A 27674-nucleotide genomic window follows, 5' to 3' on the forward strand; every position below is an offset into this window, starting at 1 on the left:
TGATTGGAGGGCGGTCCCATGAAAGGAAATTGAGAGCGCTTTATTAGCTGTGAAGAGGAGTGAGGGGGCAGAAAAGGGAGAAGCTTCCTTGCTGATTAAAGATCCGGAGTCTTGGGAAGCTATTTGTGAAACACTTACAAGTATTTCCAACATCTACTGCTAGGATGTGGAGGATTTCATATTCCCTCATCCCAGGCCACTGATAACTGACACCTGCCATGTCTTCTGCCATTGAAGTTATCTTGTGGCAGCACCTCTTGTCCGTGGACAGCTCCTCTCCTGCTGGTGAGCACCTATCCTCCTGGGACCAGGGACAGCTCCTCAACTACAAGTAATCACCTATAAGTACCTACTCCCTTTGGAGCAAATACAGCTCCTCTCCTGCTGGTGACCACCTATCCTCCTGGGACCAGGGACAGCTCCTCAACTACAAGTAATCACCTATAAGTACCTACTCCCTTTGGAGCAAATACAGCTCCTCTCCTGCTGGTGAGCACCTATCCTCCTGAGACCAGGGACAGCTCCTCAACTACAAGTGATCACCTATACGGTCCTATCAGTTACTAGTGGGTACCTACTCCCCTTGGACAAGATTCGGCTTCCTTCCTGCCGATGAGCACCTATTCTGGAAACTGGGGGGAAGCTCATCAACAAGTAATAACCTAAACTTGAAGGAACTAGCGGTCACCTACCTTCCTTGGACCAGGTACAGCTCTTCTTCTCATTACCACCTGTTCTGGAAACAGGGACAACTTATGATCCACAAGCGATCACCTAATCTCTAAGGAAGTATTAATTACCTATTTATTTTAAGCATTCCTCTCCTGCTGGTGACCACCTATTCTCGGGACCAGGCACAGATCCACACTTACAAGTGATCACCTTATCCGTAATGAAACTGTTGATCACCCACTCACCTTCAACAAGGTACAGCTCCTCCATTACGGGTGGTGACCACTTTTTTTAAGACCAGAGACAGGTGATCATCTATAAGACTCACATAGTAAATACAAATCTATCGATCGCCTATTCCCCTTGGACAAGATACAGTTCCTCCCTTGCGGGTGGGTGGTGACCACATGTTCTCTTAGGATCAGAGACAGCTAATCATCTACAAGTGGTCACCTTGTCCTTAAGAATTTATTGATCTCCTGCAAGTGTTAACTTCCTATTGTCTTGTAACCAGGGACAGTCCCTTATCTACAATTGTCTGGTCTCCTGGGAGAGTTCCTAAGGTATCAGTGATCCCCCTATCCACCTTGGACCAGGTACAGATCATCTGCTGCATTGCATTCTCCATCACCTTGGCAAATATTTTATGGCCCCTTATCCACTGACTATGAATTCTGACCAAGCAGGATCCCCTGGGACAAGCACCAAAGAGCCCGAGGACAGTAAGACAGAGACTCCAGTGGCCAGCAGCACTCCAGAGGTGGTGTGTGGATGGAAGAGGCAAGCCTTGCCGTTCAGTGTGGAGGCTCTCATCTCTGATAGGAAGCCCAGCAAAGCTCAATCTGCGGACTCTATCAGCTCTGGAACCACACAGGCTTCATTCCCAGCTAGGATGCTGAAAACAGAGAATGGGTCATCTCCTGTCAATGTTTTCCCGCACTTAGAAGAAAGATGTAAACCAGACCCCGAGAGCCTGGAAGAGAAAGGCAGCAACCCCTGGTATCAGAGCTCATCGTATTCTTCTCCAGCAAGTAAGTTAAATCAGCCTGCGGGATCCTGAGAAGTCCATAGGGATGTAAGATACAGCGCAATGCTATATTATATTCCTTTATGCATGTTGTAATAATGTGCATGTGTATAATTTTTTATGTGTAATAACTGCATGTGTATATCTAGCGGTGGTGCATAGAGTCACAGAAGAGCCTCTTCTTCTCAAAAACCAGGACCACATATTCCTTTAAAGAAAGTCACTGTCATAATTAGCAAAAAAGTTCCCAAGGACTCATAGTGCCAGTGGAAGGACTGTGGTTAGCTTCTAAAGTACTGCGATGCCAATTTAGCGGCCATGGCACGGTAAGTGATCTTCCCTTGGCCGAACCTTCCATGCTTCCTGACAAACCGATGTGACATCGCTGCTTATTTCTTCCTTTCTTGTGTGCCCTGTTTTTTATTTATCTGCATATAAGATCATGTACAATAATGGGATATTTATTACTATCATTAAAACATTTCTGCAACAGTGCATTCAGTAAACCTGCTCAAATTAAAGAAGATTAATGTAAAATGATAGTAATAATAATAATTTATATATACACACATACATATACAGTTGTGAATGTGTATACATGGAGTGCATTTACTAATTGAATAGTAACTGTTCACTATGCAAAGTCATGGTCCCAGAGCTTAATAATCAAAGTGAAACTGTATTCACTTGATTCACCCAGTTGTACTTGTTTTGTGTTAACTTTACACACTATTGTATTACACACACACTCACTATTACACATTGTTGTATGTTTAAAGGAGCACAGGCTCACCTTATTTATTAAGTCACCTTGCAAAGTGAACATTAATTTTTTCTTTAAGTTAACAACATCAACTCCTTTCAAGATGTTGAGTTATTCTATCTATTTATCTATCTATCTATCTATCTATCTATCTATCTATCTATCTATCTATCTATCTATCTATCTATCTATCTATCTATCTATCTATCTGTCTGTCTATCTATCTATCTATCTATCTATCTATCTATCTATCTATCTATCTATCTATCTATCTATCTATCTGTCTGTCTGTCTGTCTGTCTGTCTATCTATCTATCTATCTATCTATCTATCTATCTATCTATCTATCTATCTATCTATCTATCTATCTATCTATCTTTCTTTTTTTCTTAATGTAGCAAATGTTTAAACTAAAAAGGTCTTATGATTTGAGCAGGACTTCATTCTAGTGCCTTGTCCTTTTTAAAGTGTGTATCAGAAATGGGAATATTCTCTCAGGAAACCGTGGCAGTCTAAATTCTACTTTAAACACTGTCAAATACAAAATTATAATAAACATAAAAGCAATAATTATTTCAGAGAAAAAAAGTTGTTTGCATAGCGCTAATAGTGCCCACTGCCAGTATTCACTTTTAAGTGTTCCATTTCTGATCACTTTATAAAACTTTGTAAATAAAAAAAAAAACATACAAAGAATCATGTAAAAACTTTCACTTTTGCCAGAACTGGGTGTTCCTAACACTGCAAGAATAATTTAACAGTTTAAGACAGCAGATTAGAAGAATACAATGTTTTCTTTTAGATTCCTTCACAAATGACAACAGAATTCAGTCTAGAAGATGGCACAAAAAAATGACTGTCCGGAGGTTAACATGATCCACAAATATCAATTTTCCTTAGTTTCCAACACTTGTGAAGAAAGCAAAAAAATGCTGGCATGGAATAAGGGGCCATTGTTAGAAGAGCTGCAGCATCTTCTGACTGTTTTATCAAAGAAAATGTTCTGCAGTTGAGATAAGTCAGCTTGAGATCAAAAGGCTTCTGCTTTCAGAATAATTACTCCCCCTCTTAGCCATCCCACAAACAGTTATTCAGAGGCCCTCTTTTAGTAAACTTTTAATGTCTGCAAATTTTCCTGTTCATACAGACTATAAAAAATAATGAAACGTAAGACCGACCCTCCCCCCAAATATTTAAAAAATAAATAATTCATGTAAAATTTAGAAGAAAAATTGATAAGTCAGAATAATAGCCACCTTTTTGGAAAACAAAATATCCAAGGTTTTTTCTTTTACTGCTTATTCAAAACTGATAACTGGTGACAGTCAACTAGTTAAACCTGCAGTAAGGATATACTATATATATATACTGATCTATATAGATCAGACACAGATATATTATAAAATGGTTACTCTAGTTGCACACATAACCTTATACATGTGCCAGTACTAGATAATGATGGATAATGCATTAGAATGAAGTCCTGCTCAAATCATGAGACCCTTTTAGTTTAAACATTTGCTACATTCAGATAGATAGATAGATAGCATAGTCTTCTAAGTATCCATAACAACATTTTTTTAAGCTATTGCCTCTTTCAGTCTGAAGTTTATCAGTGGCAAATAGGTTGGTTCTGTTTTAATAATCCAACTGTTAGTAAAGCCAATGAAACTAATTAAATGACAGCAGATCAAAATTTTCTTTCATTGTCATTTATTTATTTATTTTTCTGTTACACCATAGGTAATATTGTCAAAATGACCTTAGCACTTATAAAGATTCCCTTATTAAAAGATAAAAGCTCCCTTTATAAAAAAATGTGCCTTTGTAATCAAACCTGTTTTTATTTTGTCCTTAAAAATCGCTGTGCTGAAAACAATGAGATTTGGCAGATAGAAGTTTTGGATAAAACTGCTGCTTATAGTTAAAGGTCCATAGGATTAAAATCTATCTATCTATAGTTATCTAGTTATCCTGCACAGGTCTTGGGAGATTTTTTTTTATTTAAAGTGAATCATGGGGAGGTAAAGGAGGGGGTAGTGGATGCCCTGAGGCCTGCTTGGACACCACATGAATCTCCTAGAATCAATTCTCTTTGCTTCATGCTGTTTTGGTTGTGCCTGTTCAATAAAAGTTGTTTTGAAAAGGAACCATACTTCACAGCCCCTCTTCCCTAGATCACACTGCCGTGCATTCAGTTCATAACCCGGGAGCTGCAGTCACATTTTCACTTTGATCTGGGAATCCAGAGCCATAGAATGAGACCTGTTTTAGTTTTGTTTATAATGGGAGTTATCAGGGCCATGACACAAACCTTGGGTCCAGACAGCAAATTAAAATCTTAAATTTAGCTGTATTTACTCGGTTTGTGGTGTGTACTGTAAAAATAATGTATTAAACCACCATACCAGCAGTTATATATAACAGTTGTGTTTACTTGTATATGCCAAAGCAAAAAACATCAAGAGGCATGCCTGCAATGCTATTTCAGTGTAATTAAAGTTCTAAAATATATTCTATTTTTGTTTTTTTACAATTTCAACTTATGGGCAATTTGAAGTAGATGCTTTTGTCAGTTGGGTAAACCTAAAAACCCAAGAGGATCTCATAAATTAACTAAAATTCAGGAGAGGTCTTACAAAAAATATACTTTATGCCAGTTTAGCAAACCTAATTTCTCTTTACTAAAAAATCAGGTAAGAAGGGAAATGTGTACATTATGTTTAGTTCTGCCGCAGGTGACTTAGGGATCTAACTGTTCCAGGTACTTATCCAACCTACCCGAAAAACATATAACCAAGGCCTGATCCAGGCCTTACTAGAGCTCAACATTTTTCTATAAGTCACATATTGTCATGCCTATATAAAAAACAAAAGGCAGCAAATTTGAGGCAACTTTGGACTTTCATGGTACGGTAAAGACTCACATACACAAGCCTTTAATATTAAGGATACAAGTCTGATTTGTTACTTGCCGCCTTATGGAGTTACAATAAATAAAGATTAAAAAAAAAGAAGGGAGATGTGTACATTTCGATTTAACAGGATTGGTTGTTAGCAGATAATGTTGGCTTGGTAAGTTGAAAAAAACTTTAGCAGCCCATACACAGGCAAACCAGGCTGCTATTGTGTTGTTCTCACAGCTGCATATGGCCTTTTAGACAACAGGACTGTCCATCCAAACAACATTCCCTGTAGACAAATATAATGTATACAGTAGGTACCTCAAGAACAGGCATTAAATGATTTAACTTGTGGATTAGTAAGGATATATGTGTGTTAAGGCCCAATTACGCTAAATAGTGCATAGATAATAATTCCAAGTGTATACCACAAATGTTTTCTTCCAAATTGTTTTTGACAAACTTTGGCCTTGAGTTCTTTTTAATAAAATGTAACATTTCTGAGCATATAGTCAATTTTAAATGATAGCCTTAATATTTTGGACATTTAACTATTCTACTTTAACAGTTTTTTAAATAGAAAAGTATAAAATAAAAAATACTAAATAAAAAGAAAATTACCCCCGTTGTTTTACTTAAAAAAAAAAAAAAAAAAAATGGGTTAATTTACTAAAGGAATATTGGCTGTTCAAGTAGCAAAGTGAATACTCACCTTCTGAAAGAAATGTTAGTGAATAATGTAAAGCTATGTTCTCTTAGCATACATGTGCTAGGAAAAAAAAGACATGTTCGCTTAATTTAATTCCTTTCAAATTTCAAAGTAAACATTTAATTTGCTAGGTGAATGTCTTCTAGTACTTTAGTAAATCAGCCTCATTAAACTTTGATCAGTTGCTATGACTTGCTGCACTCAACATATAGTTAAGGCATTTTGTACCGCCTTATTAATATGTATCATAAATTGCAAAATTGCATTTCATGAATATTATTTCTCAAAATTAAGTTTGTATGAGCATGTCCATTGTACATATGTACATTGCCAGCCTGCTCCAAACTAGACATTTATAAAACATAACTGGACCATACCATGTTTATGCCGATCCAGCAAACCTTTGGGTTTTAAAGCATCCGAACAAGTTTGTTAAGATGGGGCCTCTTATTTTGTTAATCAGATTTTTGAATGGTTTCACTGGACCAGCATAGAAATTACTACTTCAGTAAATCCGCCCTTTAATGTTTTACACTGGTCTGTATTCATTTCAAATACACAACCATTAAGTTTTAATAAATACAACTATTCCTGAGCCTATATTCTGTCTTATACAAACACTGAGAAAATGTATTCTTTAGTTTCTGACTGTTTTCTAGCATTTCAGGACATTGGTGAGCCTATGGGAATTTTCTTACAGCTTTTAGCCATGGTTGTGGAATTCGGGCAAACCGTTAAGGCCTAATTTACTAAGGCAGCCTTAACTTCCCACAGAGCTGAGTGGTATTCACTTTCCTTTGCAGGCAAAATGATACTAGATTTCCTATGCATTCGTGTGCATTTATATGCACATTTAAACAGATGAACACACCGTAGTCAGTCCCTGACTGCATCTTACTCTTGGTGATCAGAGATTATAACATATTTAATTCATTTTGAATGATTTTCATCACAAGGGTTTTAAAAAAAAAAAATATCGGAATAGCATTTATAATAGCAGTATTCAGTACATTTACTAATTTAATTAATAACTGTACAAAATTAACTGATAAATTAAATATAAGGGTTCCGAATTAAAAAAATAAATACATTTGCCTCTCATTTTTAAACTTTTTAAACCACACAATATTTCAAGCATATTTGTACCATATTTGGCAAAGGCCAACGGTTCACTTTTTCACAGATTTAGATCAAAATGTGCAGGTCCTGAAAGAGCGCGAGTGTAAATATGTGCAAGGCCATGTAGAAAGCTATGCTCTCCATGTTAAGTGTGACATTTTGGATAAGCGTGTGGTATGCTGCACTGGCTGTATATTCATGAACATGGGCGAATTGGGGCATAATGAATATTAATTAGGGTTTAATTCAGTAAAAATGCAATATTTTACAATATCATTTTTTTCATGTAATATACATTCTCTGATCTTATTCCTAAATTACGAATCACTATCATTTTTAGACATTTTTAGTTAAGTGGGATTGTTATGTTTGGATGCAGATAATCTTCATGTACAAGGCCAGCAGTAATCCAATTGGATAGATATTGGTTCTCTAATTCAGGTTACAGTTTAGCCTTTAGAATCAACCATTTTTAAACTGATTGCAATAGCATCTGCATATCACAAATAAATAATGAAAAAAATAAATTGTCAAGATTTTTTGTTCCTGTAAAAGGAAGGGAAGCTTGCGAGCTGTAGCTCGTGAGATATTCATGTATGCGTACCTTGTTACTAAATTAGAGAAAGACATCCATTCTTTCAATAAATCAAGACAGCGTAAACAACTTCATGGATCATATGGTAAAAGAGTCTTAGTATACCTGCTAAACTTTTACTATAAATTATAAATTATGATGGGATTAGAGTATATTTATTTTAGATTTGTATAAATGGGTACACTCTAATGCCCCATACACACGGTCGGAAATACAGACGGAAAAATTTAGATCGGATTATGTTGTCGGAAAATCCAATCGTGTGTGGGCTCTATCAAACTTTTTTCATCAGAATTTCCGACAGAAAACGTTTGAGAGCTGGATCTAAAATTTTCCAACAACAAAATCCGATCAGACTTTTTACGATCGTGAGTAGACAATTCCGACGCACAAAGTGCCACGCATGCCCAGAAAAAATTTGGAGATGAAAACTATTGGCTACTGGCCTCTACATAGTCCCGTCATACATTTTGTACGTCACTTCGTTCCGAACGATCAGATTTTCCGTCAACTTTGTGCGCCCGTGTGTATGCAACACAATTTTTGTTCAAAATCCGTCTGACAAAATCCGACAGATTTTGTGGTCCGAATGTCCGACCGTTAATTCTTTCACTGTTTGATTCATTTCACCCTATTAACATGCTAATAATACTATTACACCACCATTCCAGAATAAGGAGATTTGTATTGCAGATTGGTCATAGACATGCAGATCAAAGATGGTGAATGGTATATGAAATTAGGAGTTTCCCAGGCAAAAAGCCAGTTGGTATGTTTCTAATGTAAATAAAACATATTTTCAAACCTTTTATCAAAAGAAGCTGCTTTATGGTATATTCAGAGTAGATGAAGCACAGCACAAAATGATCACTCATTTGAAAAAAAATAAAAACGACAACATATTTGTTACAAAAACAAATATGCCTCTCAAAATGCAAAGACCAAAAGTTTCTGATTGTAGGCGACACTCAGCTTCAAAGTTTGTCTGAAGACAACTGCAGCTAGAGTATTCAAGGCATCCATGGTACCAGAGCAAGTTTCCAAAGTGTAGGGACTTCCTTGGTTAATTTTGGATAGAGTGGGAAAGGGTTAGAGAATCCTTGTCAGGTTTGACAGCTATCAGGGACTTCCTTCGATACATTTCTTTCACAGTTGAAAACAGTTTCCCTCAAAGAGGAAGTGAGTGGAAATCTGCAGTATGGGAGACAGTAATAAAAAGCTGAGGGGAAGGGGGGGGGGGGGGGGGTGAGCATTCCTCCCGTCTGCTAAAAAAAACATGTATTTTTTCATTCTTTTAAATTTCAAGAATTTCCATTTTGGTCCATCCTGGGAAAAATTCTATGTCTGTAGGCCTTCCTGGCAACAGACATCCCCTGCACAAACTTTCTCAAAGGTAAAGCTGGGATTTTTTTTTTTTAACACTGATTGCTATTCTTTTCCTATGAGAGGAGCCTATCCTGGAGTGTCTATAGAGCTATTCCTCCCCTCTACCCTTAGGAGAATATGCATGCATGTTTGCTAAATGCAAGCGTGTATGCTTGTGGTGCAAACTCCCATTGCAAACATTGTCAATCATGTGATTTGCGCATGTATGGTTGGCCACCACTGAATGTCTGCTGCCCTTGCAATAACATATACTACAAGATGTCTGCTATCGACTCTCCTTAGCTATAGAAATCAAGGCCCAAAAACAAAGTGAACTTATTTAAAGAAAGGCACAGAGAAGAGGGTCACATGTGGCATGTTATGGTGTCAGTGAGACAGGATTTTTTCTATTAAAAAATTCAAATGTCTAAAAAGTTTATTACATTGAACTTACAGCATTAAACCTTTATTTTGGCTGTCATTTTCTTATGTATGTATCAGATATTTTGACTGTGTCATCTCTCGGCCTTCTTTATTAACAGTTTTCAACACTGGTCAGGTGTGCCTTTACATTACGTGACTATGATGCTGGAATAGATTTGCTACACTATATTCTATCTATTTCTTCTATTTATTTTATGGGCATAATTAATTGCTTATTATCACTAACTTAAATGCTCTTCATCACTTCAACCTAAAGATAAAAATGAGCAAATTGGACACATTTGGTGAATCTGATCTCCTTTCATGATCAGTAGCAGGACAGAAGATGCAGTAGAGTTATTTTGATTGCATGGATTTCCAAACTGCCCGATTCTATGTAGAAAGCAAAAATCTTCACCCATGTATTTAGACAAATTGAAAGACATTCACTAGGTTCACCAAATGTGCTCAATACAAGCATACCCCCACTTTTAAGTACACAATGGAGTTTATTTACTAAAGCTGGAGAGTGCCAAATCCAGCTCACTTCACATAGAAACCAATGAGCTTACAGGTTTTATTACCAAAGCTTAATTGAACAAGCTGGGGTTAGAAGCTCATTGGTTTCTATGTGGTGAGCCTGATTTTGCACTTTCAAGCTTTAGTAAATAAACCCCATTGTGTACTTAAAAGCGGGGTATGCCTGTATGTGAATCAATATTCCTATCTCTTTCCTGCTTTAAATTGCCCTTTTCTCAAGAATGTAGGGGGGGGGGGGGCTTGGGAAAGGGTCATAATCAATAGCAGAATAGCATATTGCCTATAAAAAAAAGTGCTCCGTTACCTAGGTTCTAACCGACTGTGAGTAATGATGGGCAGGACATGTACCAACGCAAAAAAAATACCTTACAACAAAGAGATGGTCTTTTCATTCAGTTTTAATGCCATCATTGAAAATACACAAATTCTTTAAATAATATGCTTGGAGGATGCCTTAAAGCTGTACATGGTATTAAAGAAAACTACAACGTTCATGGACAATATTAGCGACAGCATATACTGAAGGCTATAAAATTAGCTTTTTTTTTCTTTTACATTTAATTTGGTTGGCTTATATACAGCAGTGGCACCTAATCTGTTTAATTTCCATGTTTAGCAATCTCCCCTCACTCACTGACCCCCCCCCCCCCCTTCCCAGAGAGGTTTGTGAATGAATGAATTACAAGTCCCATCTTCCACCATGGTAGACAGCTTGTAGTTCTTAATGAACTGCAAGGGCACTGATGAGCACCTATGTAGTTAATTGATTCTTACTGCTCTTCAGTAACTGTCTGCCCAGCCTGACATTGCACCTGTGATTTGCTGATCATGGGTGCAATGCTCTGCAGACTCTTAAGCAAAAAATATTTAATGCACATTTTTTTACCTGCACAAAAATGCATTTATTATTATTATTGTCTTTATGTAAACTTTTTTAAGTGAACCGGCAGATAGAAATTGGTCAGTAATTTACTTCAGGTGGATCACTAGTTTTAGGCATTGCAATTGGTTTGGGTTGATGTATTTGGACAGAGATAACTGTCATGTACAAGTTAAACAGTAAGCCGATTGGATAGGAATTGGTCACTTAGTTCAGATTAGAGTTTAGTGATTAGGGTTAGGGAGACATTTTTAGATGGGTTATAATAGCAAATTGTAAAAACTGTATTATGCATATAAATAATGAAAAATGCATTGGATATAGAACTTCATAACACTAACTGTATTCAATTCTATAATTCTTCAATGCTTATTCCTGTGAAAAGAAGGAAAGTATTCTTGTACTGTAACTTGTGATATATGGATGTATGTGCACATCATACTAAGTGTTAGTAAATCAGAGAAAGACATCAATGCTTTCATTAAATCAGGACCGAACCGACAACCTCATGGATCATATGGTTAAAGAGTCCTGGTATACCTGTCAGAGTTTTATTATGAATTATCAATTAAGAACATTAGAGCAGATTTATTTTTGTTAATTATTTTTAGTTTTAGGCTTTATTTACACAACTGTAAAAAAAAAAAAAAAAAGCACTTACAAGCATTGTGTTATTCACGTATCCGAACACAGCCGCATTGTTTTCAGTGGAGAAATTCACGCAGGCGCATAAACATGTGCTGTATTCAGATCCGTAACGCAAAATCCAAAAATCAGCAAACAGGACAGTTTTACACAAGTATTTACTAATCGTTATAAGGGAAATTTTGTGAGAGATAAAAACATATGTAATAAGACCAATAAAATGTGTACGCCCATCTGAATTTTGCCTAAATCGGGACCCTCTATTACTATTTCAATCTGCTGCTTTTCTTCCTATAACATGCTGGAAATACTACTCTGTTACTAGACCACCATGGTAATGTAAACCAACCTAAATACATTCTTATTGCAGATTTGTCATAGACATGCAGATAAAGGACAGTTAGTAAATGTTATATGAAATTAAGAATGAGAGATTCTCAGGCATAATGGCACTAACACTTCTTTATCTAATTTAAATAAAACATATTTAACACATTGAAGATACACAAATCATTTAGATAACATGCTTAGGGGATGCCATGGTGTTAAAGAACAGTATACTTTTCACAGTCACAGTTAAAACATACAAGAGCAGTGCATATTTGGCTATGGAATATTTTTTTTTTCCTTTACAATTAGCTTGGCTTACAGACAACAGTGGCATCTAATCTGATAATTTCAAGTTGAATAATAAGCTTTTTTCAGGTAGTTTTAGCAGCAACACATGCTTTTTCAATAAACTGTTATGGGCCTGCTTAAACTGGTATAACGATATTGACCAGTAGTTTACAGAGGCTCGGGGCTGCCACTGGAAAATATGGGGCCCCGTACAGTCTACCTGACAAAAAAAAATAAAAAAAATATTTTCCCTAAAAATACATAAAAAGCCTTATTAGTGGACACAAACATAATATGTCTGCTAAATATAAAAGATACAAGTGTGTAAATGAGGCTGTGGGTCTCATTCACATATGTGATGTGGCATGTACAGTGTAAATCTGTGTTTTTTTATGTTGGCTATTGCTGTGTGCAGGCAAGCCTATGTTACGCTATGGGGACGCCGCAGCTGTAAGAACACAGGTCTTAATTTGACAAGCATGTGGATGCAGGTCTACGACCCCAAACACAGACAGTGTGCATTCGGAGCCACTCACCCATACCTGCACACTTATCAAATTAGGACATGCAGCCACTGTCTCCTCATGGGATAGCAGGCGGTTCTAGCCACACAAACAAAATACTCATTCACACTGTATGGGCCAGAGAACGTGTGTGAAAGAGCCCTTACATTTTTAAATAATTTTTTACAATTTTTTTATAATTATTATTTACAATTTGTTTTTTTTTAAGTTTTTAAAATTATTCTTTACGATTTTTTTTTTTTTTTGTAATTCTTTTATTTAATGCTGGAAGAAATAACAGGCACATGGACAACAATAATAAAACATACAGAATTTCAAACATACAGCTTACAGTATCACTCAGGTGGGATATACATAGAGACCACCCCCAATACAGGCTTAAACGAAACAAGAAAACATTCCCAAACCGGGGGCTAGAGTCTCTTCTCCAAACGATTTTTTTTTTGACAATGGTGTTGGGGAGGGGGGGGGGCTTGGGTGAAATATCAGGGGGTTAAACAGATGCCTGACATCTCTCCTTTGAGACAGAGAACGGAAATGAGGAAACATATTTCCTTTCTCTGTAGCCTCAGTTGCACTGAAGATGAATGAACAGGACAAAGAGGCTCCTGTTCATTCATAAACTGAAGCAGAGTAAACACAGTTCACTCTGCTTTGGTTTTGAATGGACACGGGGTGAATCCACTGCTCTCCCTGATCCCCCTGGTGCCCAGGCCCCCTACAGGAGGTCTGGTGGTACCCCCTGTCAATGGCCCTGCTGAAGCTGCCCCAGTGCTCGTTGATGAAAAGCTGCCCTGCTGCTGGCCAATTGCTATCAAACCCTCATTAAGAATTAGGAGACTACATAAGATTCAAATAAACATTGGCCATTAGGCCGGACATTTATTATTAGGGCGAATTAGCTGTAATGTACTAGATAAAAAGAGATAACAAGTGACACAGTGTAAAGCTGTCCAACAGTAGGACATTTCAATTTACTAGAAACAATGAGTTTAGGCTCATTACATAGTTAGGTTGAAAAAAGACAACCTAACTATGACTATGACTATAAAAAAGGATTTTAAGAAAGAATCCAGGCTTTTTTTTTTATAATCTACCTACTGGCTAGAACCACCTCTGGAGGGTGTCTATTCCACATTTTGACAGTTCTTACTGTGAAGAAACCTTTCCGTATTTGGAGATTACATTTTTTTTCCTCTAGACGTAAAGAGTGCCCCCTTGTCCTCTGTGATGACCTTAAAGTGAATAACTCAACATCAAGTTCACTATATGGACCCCTTATATATTTGTACATGTTGATCATATCCCCCCTTAACCTTCCTGGCGGTATGATTATTTCAGATTTTAGGTGCTGAAAGCGGTACCATTATTTTGCATGAAAATTTGGCGTTTTATATTGTAGTCCTGTAATTCTTAGGAATAACTCACTTAAATCTGTCCAAACCAGAGTCTAGCAGACATCCCGGGTATGATAAAGTTTGAAAAATTAAATCATAAATTATAATATAATAAATAACTATAAATAATTATACCAAATAATAATATAACAATAATAAAAATTATTCAATAATGTAATCAAATCAAAAACACTGAAATTTGCTCAGTTGCAGAATTATCACCGTCATTACTTTTCAGTGTTTGATGACGGATCTCCTCACAAATCACTATCGCTCAATTCTTCAAGTGATTCTAATTTATTATCGCTGTTTTCTAGCTGGCCTAAAATCACCTTTGATGGAAAGGGACAGTTTTGGTTGCTATGGACAATCTTCAGTTTCCAGGCAGAAAGAACAGTTTTTATAATATAAAACTATATGCAGGGCACTGGGCAGACCACTAGGGACAAAGGTGATGTGAAATATTTACATACAGCAATGTAATCTGTAAGATTACATTATACTGTAAGTAATGTGTGTGTTTTACTTTTTGAATTTGGTGCCGTTCTCTGTCCCTGTGCGTCGCAATGCTCGCAGGGAACGGAGCCCGGTGATGTGATAGATGGAGCGGAGGACGGCTCGCTCGCACTGCGGATCCAGGGGACAAGGTAAGTAACCTCTTTCTGGATTCAGTGATGCGGTCCCGAGTCTGGCTCGGGGTTACCGCTAATGGTATTTAATTTTCACCCCGAGTAAGACTCGGGAATACCACCAGGGAGGATAATCTCCTGTTCTCAAGAGGGAATAGATTCAGTTCCTCTAATCTTTCCTTGTAGCTGAGCTCCACCATGCCAATTATCAGTTTTGTTGCCCTTCTCTGCACTTTCTCCAGTTCCTCGATATCCTTCTTGAGAACTGGTGCCCAAAACTGAACTGCATATTGCAGATACTGTCTTACTAAAATTTGTACAGGAGCAAAATGATATCTCTGTCTCTGGAGTCCATACCTCTCTTAATACAAGAAAGGACTTTGCTCGCTTTGGAAACTGCAGCTTGGCATTGCATGTTATTATTGAGCTTGTGATCTACCAAAATCCCTAGATACTTTTCCACTATGGATCCCCCCAGTTGTACTCCCCTAGTATGTATGATGCATGCATATTCTTAGCCCCCAAGTGCATAACTTGGGGGCTAAGAATATCACTCACATTCACCACACCATCTTATAAATGTTAGACATACACAGGTTAGGCCTTGGGTTGGGGATTCACGAACATGGAGCTATGCTTCCGCCCGTCCAGTGGTGTTCTCTAGTCGGGCATGCAAACACCGACATGGGGTTCTACCATGGTTAAGTTAGAGGTTGTCAGGTTGTCGGGTCTCCCCCACGAAGGGTCTGACCTTCATCTGAATATTTAAAAATATTCCAAAGTTGCCACGTTTTGGAGTATGTTTCCTGCTTGTCTTGGTTTGTGAGTATTATGTCCCCCATCTGATTGATGTCTTCTACTTTGTTGAGCCAGAAAGCAATAGTTGGTGGGTGTGGGGATTTCCAATGAAGCGGTATGCAGGCCTTAGCTGCATCCAGTAGGTGGCGCACGACAGACATTTTGTTGACACGCGCGGGGGTGTCGTAGCGTGGAGGAGGAAGTAAGCTGGGTTGTCTGGAACGCTGTGGTCTGTAAATTTTTGGATCATACGGCGAACCTCTCCCTATGTGAAGGATAGTGCCTTTTTCTTCCTGACAGCGCCAGCAAACGTTTGGCGTTGAAGGAAAAAAGTATGTAGGAGCACTGGAGTTCTGTATCAGCGAGTGAGGATCTTGTAATTTGTTTCTTGAATTTTGGTACATAGGGGTGATTTGTGTGTGAATTTAATAATGTGTTGTATTTTGATGGTTGAAAAGCGGCAGTTAAGGTCTCTTTCCCATTTGGTGAGACATTGAAGTTGGTATTCCCCTGGTGGTGTGGTTAGCATACCGTATGTCAGTGAGAGTGAGTGTAATAGGACCCCCGTCCCAGTACATAGCTCCTCCATAGTCATGAGGGGCTGGTTGGTATCGTTGGGTGGTAGTTTACAGAGAAAGTGTCTGAGAGCTCTGTAATCATTTTCCAATGACCTATGGCACTGAAGTGAGAAGCTTGATACAAACCCCTCTTGCTCAACTCCCGAAATCTCCTGTCCCGTATACCTGGCTCAAACTGGGGGTTACTCAATATGGGTCATAGGGGTGAGTTGTGGGAGAAGAGGGAGGTAGTGGCAATCAGGTGTGTGCATACTTTGGTGGTGTTACCTGTCAATGGTTGGCGTTTTAGATCCGGAGGTAGGGCGGCATAGCACCATGGGGCTCTATGTAAGGGAGTCTCACTCTGTGCTTGTTCTAGCTGTGCCCACAGTTTGGTGTCTTTATGGCGGCACCAATCAATGAGTCTATTAAGGTGGGCCACCTGATAGTAGGAGGGGAGATCTGGCATTGCTAACCTTCCATGGAACTTGGGGAAAGAGAGTATCTTCCTGTGTAGACTAGGTTTTTTTTCTCCCACAGAGAAACTTTGTAAAGGTTGCTGGTGTTTGAAGTAAGCTGCGGGGACATGGATCGGAAGAAGTAAAGAAATTTAGGTAGAATCGTAATTTTAAGGATGTTGCAATGACCAAACCAAGAGTGTAGGCTGCTGCCCCATTGATCGAGTAGTTTTTGGACTTTCCTTAGGAGGGGAGGGAAGCTAAGTTTGAATAATTGTGAGATTGTCGGAGGTATGTACGTAACCAAATACTTCAGGGCTGTGTCTGTCCATTTTAGGTGAAAACTGGACTGAAGGTGCGAGAGTAGCAATTGCAGGATCCCAATGCCCATCGCTCTGATTTAGTAAAGTTAATTTTTAGGTTAGAGAGTTGGCCAAATATGTCAAATTCCTGCATACGTTTAGGAAGGGAGACAGTAGGGTTAGTGAGGGAGAACATCAATTCATCTGCGTATGCGGACACTTTATATTGTGACTTGTTGATTTCTACTCCAGTTAAATAGTTACATAGTAAGGTTGAATAAAGACACCAGTCCATCCAGTTCAACCCGAGTAAGTGTCTACAATTGTCCCTATCTCTGTACACTCACATCGGTCCCTACCCTCAAGGAGCCCACAATCCAAGGTCCCCACTCATAAACTAGGGCCAATTTTGGACAGAAGACAATTAACCTACCTGCATGCCTTTGGAGTGTGGGATGAAACCGAAGTACCCAGAGGAAACTCATGCAGGCACAGGGAGAACATGCAAACTCCAGGCAGGTAGTGTCGTGGTTGGGATTTGAACCAGCGACCCTTTTTACTGCTAGGCGAGAGTGCTAACCACTACACCACTGTGCAGTTATTTCTGTATTTAACCTCACCCTGCATAGGGAGGGCTCTAGGGAAAGTGCAAAGAGTAGTGGCGATAGCAGGCAGCCTTGCCTAGTCCCGTTGGTGATCGGGAAGTTCTCAGATGTTACGCCGTTTGCTCTAATACTCGCCGTTGGTGCTCAGTATGCTGCTGAGGATTAGGTAGAAGAAGGAATAATATCAGTAGGTAAGGTCAGTTAGATCTAGTCTAGGATGAGAAAAGTAGAGGGCTGTCACTAGAGTGTGCAGTTCTGGTAGGAATACTAATGTAGCCAAGCTGGCTGTGGAGCTCCCCAGAGAGACCCGGGAACGGAGCGACGTCCCATGTGGGTCAGTGGATAAACAGTGCCAGGAGGCGAGCTCCCGGCACCCCCCACCCACTGCCAGCAATTATAGATGTTGTGTCTGCCGATGGCATACCGTGCATCTTAAATCACCTGTTTAGGAATATGCATATTGAAAAGTACAAGAAATCAAAGAAAAACTCAAAAGCAGTAAATGGGACAAACATTAATGGCAGATAAGCAATAACAGAAAACAATGGCAACCCCCATTCAGTGAATGGGTTGGGCAGCATTCCCTCCCCCGCCTGAATCACCGCAAGCAATTCCATCTGGCTCTCATCATATTGCCCAATGAAGTACCTGGTTGGTGATGGAGTCCTCCCGTATAGGGCAATCCATGGGCTTCCCCCAGCCTTGGTGTTGCCCCATAGCCTGCTCAGAAAAAAAAGAGGGGGAACCTGAGCTGCTTTGTAAGGATGTTTCCTCGCCCACCCAACCCCCGGTAGGCATGCATCAACCCCTAATTCCGAGGTGCAGGAAGCAACGTCCACCTCTCAAAGATTACCTGCATGAGGGATATGTCCAGGCAACTGTCTCCGCATCGTGAATTAAGGTGGGTTCTTGAGGCAGCAGGTGCGGATCTCTGCAGTTCCTGAGGGGACACCAGGTCGGGATCACCAGGGAGCTGTCCAGTGGTAGAGCCTCATAAAACATTGCTGCGTTCCTGGTAAAACCGAAACCCGACACCCTGTAACGTCAGGGCAATAAAAGCTGCTCCTCTCCCGACGGTATGGTGCCGCCAGGTATAGTCAGGATTCCCGCACCGGTAACCAGGCACACCAAGGGCAGAGGTGACTCAAGCCGTAGTAGCGTATTGCGCTGCAGTTCCAGGCTGGCATCAAAGGCTACAGGCTACGGGCTGTGCCGAAGTATTGGAAAAGGGGGGAGGGGCGGGCAATCGGGGCAATGTCATTAGTCTGGCTTCCTTTATGTCCTGCTATAAACAAAATGTGTATCCAAGGAGAGTTATCTCTGGAATAGTAGGGGTCTTGTGCATTTGGCTAGCTGCATGATGTCAGACAGGAGTGACAGGCTGTGAGGCTACTCACATGGATCTCCTCCAGATGCCGACCGGTGTCTCCTTCTGTTCCTCTGTTGGTGGGGTGGTAGAGGGCCGCAGGAACACAGAAGGTCCTGATCTGCCAGCCGGGTGGGGTAGAATCTGGAGTCAGTCCAGTACAGATATTGGGTCAATGTCTATGAATTTAAAAAGAGCCCTCTGCAACGGTCTGCAGAGTAAAGGCTCCTGTGTCCTTGCGGAACGTCACCGAAAATGGACAGCCCCAGCGGTACATAAGGCGCTTCCGATTTGCCAGGTCCAGCAGTGGACATAAGAGTGCCCTGCGCCAAAGAGTTGCCCTGGATAAGTCTGGTAGGATTTTGACCTGGGAGCCCTCCACCACTACATCCCCATGTGCCCAGGCCCTTCTCGGGATGTTTTCCTTCTGGGTATAGCAGTGGAGCCTGCACACTATATCATGGGGCCTACTCGGATCGGTCTATCTCGGGCCCAGAGCTCTATAGACCCTGTCCAGCTCGATAGTGACCCCTGGATCCTATAGCACTGTGTGGAAGATCTCCTGCACTGTGTCCCCGAGGCCCTCCGTCTCCATGTCCTCGGATAGTCCCCGGAGCCGCAGGTTGTTTTGGCGGCTCTGGTCCCCAATGTCCTCAAGGTGCAGCTGCAAAGCTATGGCTGTGTCTCGGTACTGATCTCTGGAGCGCTCCAGCGCCAATACTCTCCCCTCACCTCCTGAATGTCCCTTCGGTGAGTTTCCTCTAGGTGAAGGATCAAAGCCTCGATGTCTGTTCTGGTGGGGAGGGCCTGCAATAGAGCCCAAATGTCCTGGTCTAGCATGTTTGCCTCGGGGGGTTGTGAGGATGTCATTCTGTCTCTTTGCTGTCCCCACGTTGTATTCCGGGAGAGGACGGGAGTTGCTGTAGGACTGGATGCAGTGTTGCAATGATTCTGTTTTGAGGCCTTCTGCGTGTTCCCTCGTGGAAGGCCTTGCGGTGCTGAGACTGCGGCTCCAGGGGAAAGTCCTTGTATCTGCCTGAAATAGCTGTGAATTTTGCCCGGACTTTGGCCAGCAGGGGTCCCCGTGTCGCTGCTTTCATCCTGTGTTGTTTGGCTGATTGCATGCCGTTTGTAAGGTGTAATTTTGCCAGGTTGTGTGGGTCAGGGCCGGGAGCTCGGAAAAAAAACAGCTTCACTCAGCCATGCCCATCTGTTCTGCAATTTTACACGGTTGTATTCTTTGCAGTATCTTAATTCTTGTAGTGCAGCTATGCAGTGGAATAACGTCCTTATAGAATGTCTCCAATTTACAAGCCGACCTCAATGCACTGTTTAATTGGGCAAGTAAGTATTGGCAAATGAGGTTTAATGTTGAGAAATGTAAAGTTATGCACTTGGGGGCTAAGAATATGCATGCATAAGTGCACACTGTTCTTGTTCTTTCTCTTTTTTGAATTCACTCAATGCAGCAATGTGTTGTAACCAAAAGTAAGCTCTAGAGACATATGGTCAGTAACAAATAAATTTGCAATTTGAACCGTGCAGCATTTACTTGTTACTTAAAGATGGGTTTACTTCCTCTTTCATCCCCTGCAAAGGCGAAGCATAATGAACTACGATGTCACCGTTGTCCCCTGTAGTCCGGCGCATCCATCTTCTCGGTGGGGTCTCGCAGCTCCGCCGCTGTCATTGGGCGAAGCCGCGATTACGTCACTCCTGCGCATGAGCACGGGAGCCAACACGCGCGGCATCTTTGTCGTTGACGATGCCTCGCTCAGTGCGCCTGCGCGCCGCTGTCTATGGCGCATGCGCCGTAGACAGCGGTGCCTGTCTTCGGGCAAATATCTCCTAAACCATATAGGTTTAGGAGATATTTCTTGGACCTACAGGTAAGCCTTAATCTAGGCTTACCTGTAGGTCAAAGTGTGTTGTAAGGGTTTACAACCACTTTAAGAAATGGTCCTATCTATATAAAATAAAATAAATGAAACCTCCAAAATACTACCTCTGAAACAAAGTCCTATTTTTTTAAGGTGAGCTTTACTGCATAAAAAAAATCTTAAAATAAAATCCTAATAAACAAAAATAAAAGACAATATATTCCAAAATAAATTTAAAAAACTCCCCAAATACCTTAGTAAAACAAAAACCCTTTTCTTTTTAAAGGGAAGTCTTGCTCCTAAAAAAAAAAAGTTTGATGAAACAGTAATCAGAAAGAAACCCTTCGCCTTAAATCAACCACAAAATAAAATTAGAGATAAAAAGCATTTTATAAGCGTTTTTCTTCCAAAACATTTCCCTCTGCTCATTGTTTGCTATAATCAATGTATACTTAAAAACTCATAATGCTCCTAAATGCCACATTTACTCGCATTTATGTGTGGCAAGCATTTTTTCTGCCCAAAAGCTCCTTTCAAAAACCCACTTGTGATGGCATTTTATCCTAAAAACACTCCTCTGCAAATATGCCTGTTAACACCCAAATGTGCGTCGACAAATAGGCTACATTGAGTTGCTTATACAGGCTGAAGAAAAAACACTGAAAGCTTGTATAAGCAGCATTTTTTTTATACCCAGTTTCTTAACTGACTTAATCTTTCCATATGCAATTTGTCAGCTTTCTGTATCCTTCCATACTGCAGCTTCCAATATGCTTTGTCATTGTGTCCCCTTTTTATATTGAGGCCTGCCCTATCCAAAATGCTGCCCTTACTAGCCCTTCTAATCCTGCTGGCTATAGTTCAAATGCCATGCAGTACATTCCCTTTTAAAAAAAAAAATTCTCCTGAATTATCTTCTCAATTCCGGAGAAGAGAATTCAGTATGCCAAACATACTGAAAAAATAGATTTTGGGTTTACATACACTAGATAGGAAATGTAACTGATTTTTCAATCAACAGATTGAAAGGTTTGTTCTTATCAATGTTTTTTTATGATTTACTTTTTATTTATGTTTCAGAAAAAAGCCATGATGACACCACATACTGTTAACACATTCAATCACAAAATATCACTTAGCATTTTTTATTGTATTTTTCATAAAATCAGTCTATTTCTAAGAATGTCTGCTTAAAGTATATTGAAAATTAAAATTTGAGCATTTGGTCTAAATCTGTGGAAAAGAATTGCCAGTTTATTCTGTGATTGATCTGCTACAGATCATTGCATGTATGTTCTGCATAGAATACTGTATATAGCAAAAAAATATAGCATATACAAGTGCGACTCAAGTCATATTGTAATTGAATGTTATTAAGACTTACCTTTCCTTTTCAATCTGCAGCGCTGTAATTTTCTGTAAAATGCAATGCAATATGGCCACCTGGAGGCGTTCTGTACACAGATGGTATACAGAACGCCCCAAAACAGATTCACTCTGTACATGGACACAGATAAACAAACAGTGATTTCTTCAGAATAAGAAAAGGTAGGAATCTACCTTTTGACCTCCATTTACCCCCTTCATGACTAGGCCATTTTTTGCTATACGGCACTGAGTTGCCTTAATTGACAATTGCGTGCTCATGCAACGTTGTACCCAAAAAACATTTATGTTCTTTATTTCCCACAAATAGAGCTTTCTTTTTGTGTAATTTGACCACCTCTGCAGTTTTTATTTTTTGCGCTATAAACAAAAAATGACTGACAATTTTGAAAAGAGCAATATTTCTGCTATAAAACATATCCAACAAAAAAATTGAACACTAGCTGAGAAGGGGTTAACATCAGGGGAGAGCAAAGGATTAACTGTGTGTCTGACCAGTTTACTGTGGGAGGTGCTTTTACTAGGGGAAGGCATGGATCCATGTCCCTGCTTTGCAGGAACACAGGATCCATGCTTTCCCTACTGACAGAAAGGCTATTTGCCTTGTTTACATAGGCAGACTGCCATTCTGCCTCTGTGCTGGATCATGCACATGCGCACCAAAGACCCAAAAGTGTTGGATCACGTACGAGGTACTGTAGGTAATCTGGCACAGCAGTGCCACCTTGCTGCTGTATAAGTTATATGGGCGGCAAGTGGTTAAAATCTCTGCAATCTTCATAGATCATCCAGAGGGGAATGTGTTTTTCCCCAAAAAAGTGGAGCTATTCTTTAAAATAATGGTGTAGCACTATGACCCATTGAAACTTTATTAAAAGGGGTTGAAAACTACCCCTATCATATTATTGTCAGGGCTGGGCTCAGCCCTTCCTTCTCTGGGCTGGCTGCTCAGCTGTCGGCTAATTGCCAGCTCCTATCTCTCCACAGTGATTCACCTGTTGATGATAACCTGCTCAGTCCCGCCTACTTAAGCCATCCAGTCCAGATGATCCCTGCCTTCGTCTTAGTCACATCTCTAGAGACACTCCCTTGTGTTCCTTTTAAAGATTTGCTTGGCTGACATTCCTTCTGGCTCCAGACCCTGCTTGCTGTTCTACTATGCTGTTCTCTGGCTCCCTGACTTTTTGGCTTGTCTGACTATCCGTTTTGGTTCCTGAACTCTTGCTATGTTTTGGCTACATTTACTCTGTCTACCTTTTTTGATTATTATTAAACAAGTGTGATTTAACTGTACTTATGTCTCAGTCTTATATTATCTTATATTATCCCAACCACGACACTACTTGCCTGGAGTTTGCATGTTCTCCCTGTGCCTGCGTGGGTTTCCTCCGGGTACTCCGGTTTCCTCCCACCCTCCAAAGACATGCAGGAAGGTTAATTGGCATCATCCAAAATTGGCCCTAGTATGAGTGGGGACCTTAGATTGTGGACTCCTTGAGGGTAGGGACCAATGTGAGTGTGCAATGTACAGGGATAAGGGTAGACACTCGCTCAGGTTGAACTGGATGGACTGGTGTCTTTATTCAACCTTACTAACTATGAAACTATGAAACTATGAAGTCTGATTAATGGTTTCTTACAATTATATGGAGTTTAATGAAATGTTTAATTATATGTTCATAGTAAGGCATTACATAATAAACAGTGTTGCAAAGGATTCGGTAAGATGTTTTAAACAGATCACTTAGGGTAGACTGGACCTTTAAAGTTGCAGAGGGGTTGCTTAATATCCAAAAACTATCAAATTCCTTGGTAGATAAATCACAGATAGAATTTGTGCCATTTTTTTATTTTTTTTAAAAAGAAGTAAAAAAAGCAAAAAGGTTTGGGACTTTGAATGAGGCAATGACCTGGTGGGGTCAAATGCCCCCATTTCTAACAATATGAAAACAAAAAAAACAGGAGTGAGACTTTGAATGAAGTATGCGGTAGCAAAAATAAGTTGTATAATGAGTATATATTTGATTTTTATATTTATTTTATATTTGTACATACGGATATATGTAATCCTTGTATTAATATTAATTGAAGTACAAAACAATTTTACATAATAATAAAATTCCAACAAATTCATATAGATATATACATATTATATTATACATTACAGATGATACCTGTATGATCTGTAACCTCCAAGTTCTAAAGTAATTGGTAACACTTGAATAACATGATTAAAAATGGTATATTCCTAAGGATAAAACACGCATAAAAAACAGTAGGCTGTAAAGATTTGGTATTGCGCGCTGCATCTATTGGTTCGATGCATTTCGTGGCTTTTAGCGACTCTTCAGGAGCAAGCACGTGGTATAAATTCTACAATGAGATGTAGAAATGTCTAAGTAATGTAATAAAGTAAAAAAAACATCTATGAAGATTGTATTTAGAAGCTCCCTTAAAGTATTACTTACAAAAAATGCTGTGTATAGATAGTATGGTACTGAATACTGGGAATCCCCTGAGAACATCATTTCCAGGAACTGAGGTGATGTGTTCCATGACAGCAAACCCACACAAAACATCCATAGACAAATGATCCTCCTATGTAATTACCATTGGGACCAAACCCCATTGTGAGGAACTTCTGCAGAAAGTATAAATATATATTATTTGATCCACAATATACACTAAAACCCAGTGCTCACAATTAGAGTTGGGTTGAGTGCAAATATACATCCAATAGTGGGGGTGAAGCTCATATATAAAGAAATAATGTATAAATATAACAGAGAATAAAGACATTTTTATTGATTGATATTTTATGCTGCTGTTTTGGTAAATCTACCAGAATGAGTTAAAATACTTTCCGTGTTTATCATTTTTAAACCAATATAGTTGTGAATCATGCTTTTAAATGGATCACTGTTACACATTTTATTAGTGGAATTAACATATAGGTATCCAGTAGTGTAACTTATAATTTTGTTATTCTCTGCTTCTCCATAGGACATCCAAGCCCTCCACCATGCACTTTGAGGAAGCACAAGAATAACAGAAAGCCAAGAACTCCATTCACCACTTCTCAGTTGTTGGCCTTGGAAAGGAAATTTCGACAGAAGCAATACCTTTCTATTGCCGAAAGAGCTGAATTTTCAAGCTCTTTGAACCTCACAGAGACGCAAGTAAAGATCTGGTTTCAAAACAGAAGAGCTAAAGCAAAGAGGCTTCAAGAGGCTGAACTAGAGAAGCTAAAAATGGCTGCCAAGCCCTTACTACCCTCCTTTGCTCTTCCGTTTCCTTTAACTGCCCAGCTAGGGTCTGCTTCACCTTATGGACATCCTAACTCTTTCCAGAGACCTCCAATGCCTGTTCCAGGATTGTTCACAACTCCGGTCACATATGGAATGTATTACTTATCATAAAGACATTCAAAATTAGCAAAGTATTAGATAAACAGGGTATCTCTTGGTTGTTGTAAGGCCTATAATACTGAAAACTAAGAGAACTACATATCCTACCCCATCTTAAGGTTGACTAGCATACAGATTTAACAAAAATATTCAATATGACTTTCTGAATGTGCAGTAGTCACAAAATACAATGCCATGATGGAATAATATTTGATATACTAATTTGACAACAACGCTATAGAGCACTGTACTCTTAGGTGCCTTTTCTTCAACAACAATCCAGCAATGCTGCAGGAACAAAAAGAGTAAAGGGGATACTATTTTTTAGCATTGTTTTGTACGTTTATTATTTACCACAAGAAGCACAGAGATTTGGTTGTACAGTTTTCTCAAAAAATGTTTGCTGTGAAATGATTTGCTGTTTTAGGTAGCCTGGGTAAAAGTACTGTAGATACAATTGCTTGTTAACACTAATAACATTCCTTCCCTCTTACCGGGTCATTTTGTTCTCCAACTGTTGACAACTATACCTGAGCTGTCAGGAAACTGATGCGCTGATTCACTTACATGTGTATTGGAGAAAATGTTTGCAGGTGCATTTTACAAATATACCTTACTAAATCATAGTACAATGACATCACAATGTTGTGCAGATTATATTAATGAGGAAAACATTGATTAAAGAGGTAATCCAGTCAAATGTATTAATTATTTTAGAGAGGAAAGTAAAGCCTGTACCTAAACCGTAGTCTTGCTATTACAGGGTGCTCCTTGTCAGCAGAGAATGGCTTTGTTGATAGTAGTGATACATGGTGGTGCAGGTGGGTTACTTGTAGTTGTGTCTATGGAGTAACCAACAAGGTGTCTGGTGCTGTTGATGATGACACAGCACACATTCAAAACTGTACATGTGTCTTTTGCACTGTACTGTACATATTGACCTGTGGCAAACCCTAATACTATATGTGTATCAGTGCAGCCAATGTGATGCTAATCAGAAATGTGCAGCACATACATGTAATGTTAGCTAAGCTCGAGATTCTACTTACATCATTATTATCAGTGTGGGCTGTCTCATTGGCTATCTGTCCGTAAACTTCCTGCAGCCCAGGTCATTATATTAAATATAAATTAAATATAATATTTGACCAGAGGACCTTCTTTAATAATGGAGGTAAACTATGACTGAGACTTTAATTTTAGTTCTTGAAAGACACAGTAAAGCAGTAAGGGTGGTGAATCTGACATTCAGCAAGCATTCAATACAGATGAATCTTCCTAATGCATGTGTTTTAAATTAGAGTGATTGATTCACCAGCAGAGAATGTTTGGTGAAAGTCACTTTCATTGCTTTATAAATCAATTTCTTAGTGCCTTACTACAGGAGGACTAAAGGCTATTATTTTCAGATTGTTAGCATTTGACATAATATTTTATGCACAGAGTTTTTGTCACTAAATTATGCTGTTGTGCATTTTGGTTCAATTAAACTTTGGTTTATCAGTATGATGGACTTCTTTTGTTGTAAAAAGGAGTAAAATAAAAGCGTAATGCTAATGCCGCGTACACATGACTGGACTTTCCGGCAGAAAAGGTCCGATGGTCTTCCTGACGGACTTTCAACGGAGTTACGATGGACTTCCGAACAAACGGACTTGTCCATTTCGAAAGTCCGTTCGTTTTGAACGTGATGAAGTGCGATGGCACTAAAAAAGGAAGTTCAACAGCCAGTAGCCAATAGCTGCCCTTGCGTCGTATTTGGTCCATCAGCCAGCATACAGACGAATGGTTTTCCCAATAGTAATTGAGTCTGTCGGACAGATTTGAAACATGTTCTATTTCTAGGTCCGTCTGAATTTTTTTAAAGAAAAACAATCGGACTATCCGACACACTATCCATCGGAATGATTCCATCTGACCTATTCTGCCGGAAAGTCCAGTTGTATGTACGTGGCATAACTTTATAGTGTATGTCCACCCGAAACATTTTTATATATATATATATATATATATATATATATATATATATATATATATATATATATATAGTTGTGGATAGAGTGAGCAAGGTTTAGAATATAAATTCCTGCTAATGACATTTTACCA

At 39.3% G+C, this 27674-nt stretch overlaps 1 protein-coding gene across 1 annotated transcript; it reads left to right on the forward strand.

Moving 5' to 3' along the window:
• Positions 1-49: 49 nt before the first annotated feature.
• Positions 50-26268, forward strand: LOC143930503 (homeobox protein MSX-2-like). The gene is made up of 2 exons (XM_077454858.1): positions 50-1703; positions 25165-26268. The coding sequence occupies exons 1-2, from the start codon at positions 1319-1321 to the stop codon at positions 25578-25580; spliced, it is 801 nt and encodes a 266-aa protein (XP_077310984.1). The 5' UTR covers positions 50-1318; the 3' UTR covers positions 25581-26268.
• Positions 26269-27674: the final 1406 nt, after the last annotated feature.

The sequence above is a fragment of the Lithobates pipiens genome, unplaced genomic scaffold, assembly GCF_037356315.1.
Source record: "Lithobates pipiens isolate NorthernLeopardFrog02 unplaced genomic scaffold, aLitPip1_a1.2 Scaffold_25, whole genome shotgun sequence".
Taxonomy (NCBI): Eukaryota; Metazoa; Chordata; class Amphibia; order Anura; family Ranidae; genus Lithobates; species Lithobates pipiens.

Coding starts and splice junctions, on each gene's coding strand:
- LOC143930503 (XM_077454858.1), top strand. CDS start 1,319: ATGGCCCCTTATCCACTGACTATGAATTCTGACCAAGCAGGATCCCCT. Junction 1,704..25,164: donor ATCGTATTCTTCTCCAGCAA/GTAAGTTAAATC, acceptor GCTTCTCCATAG/GACATCCAAGCCCTCCACCA.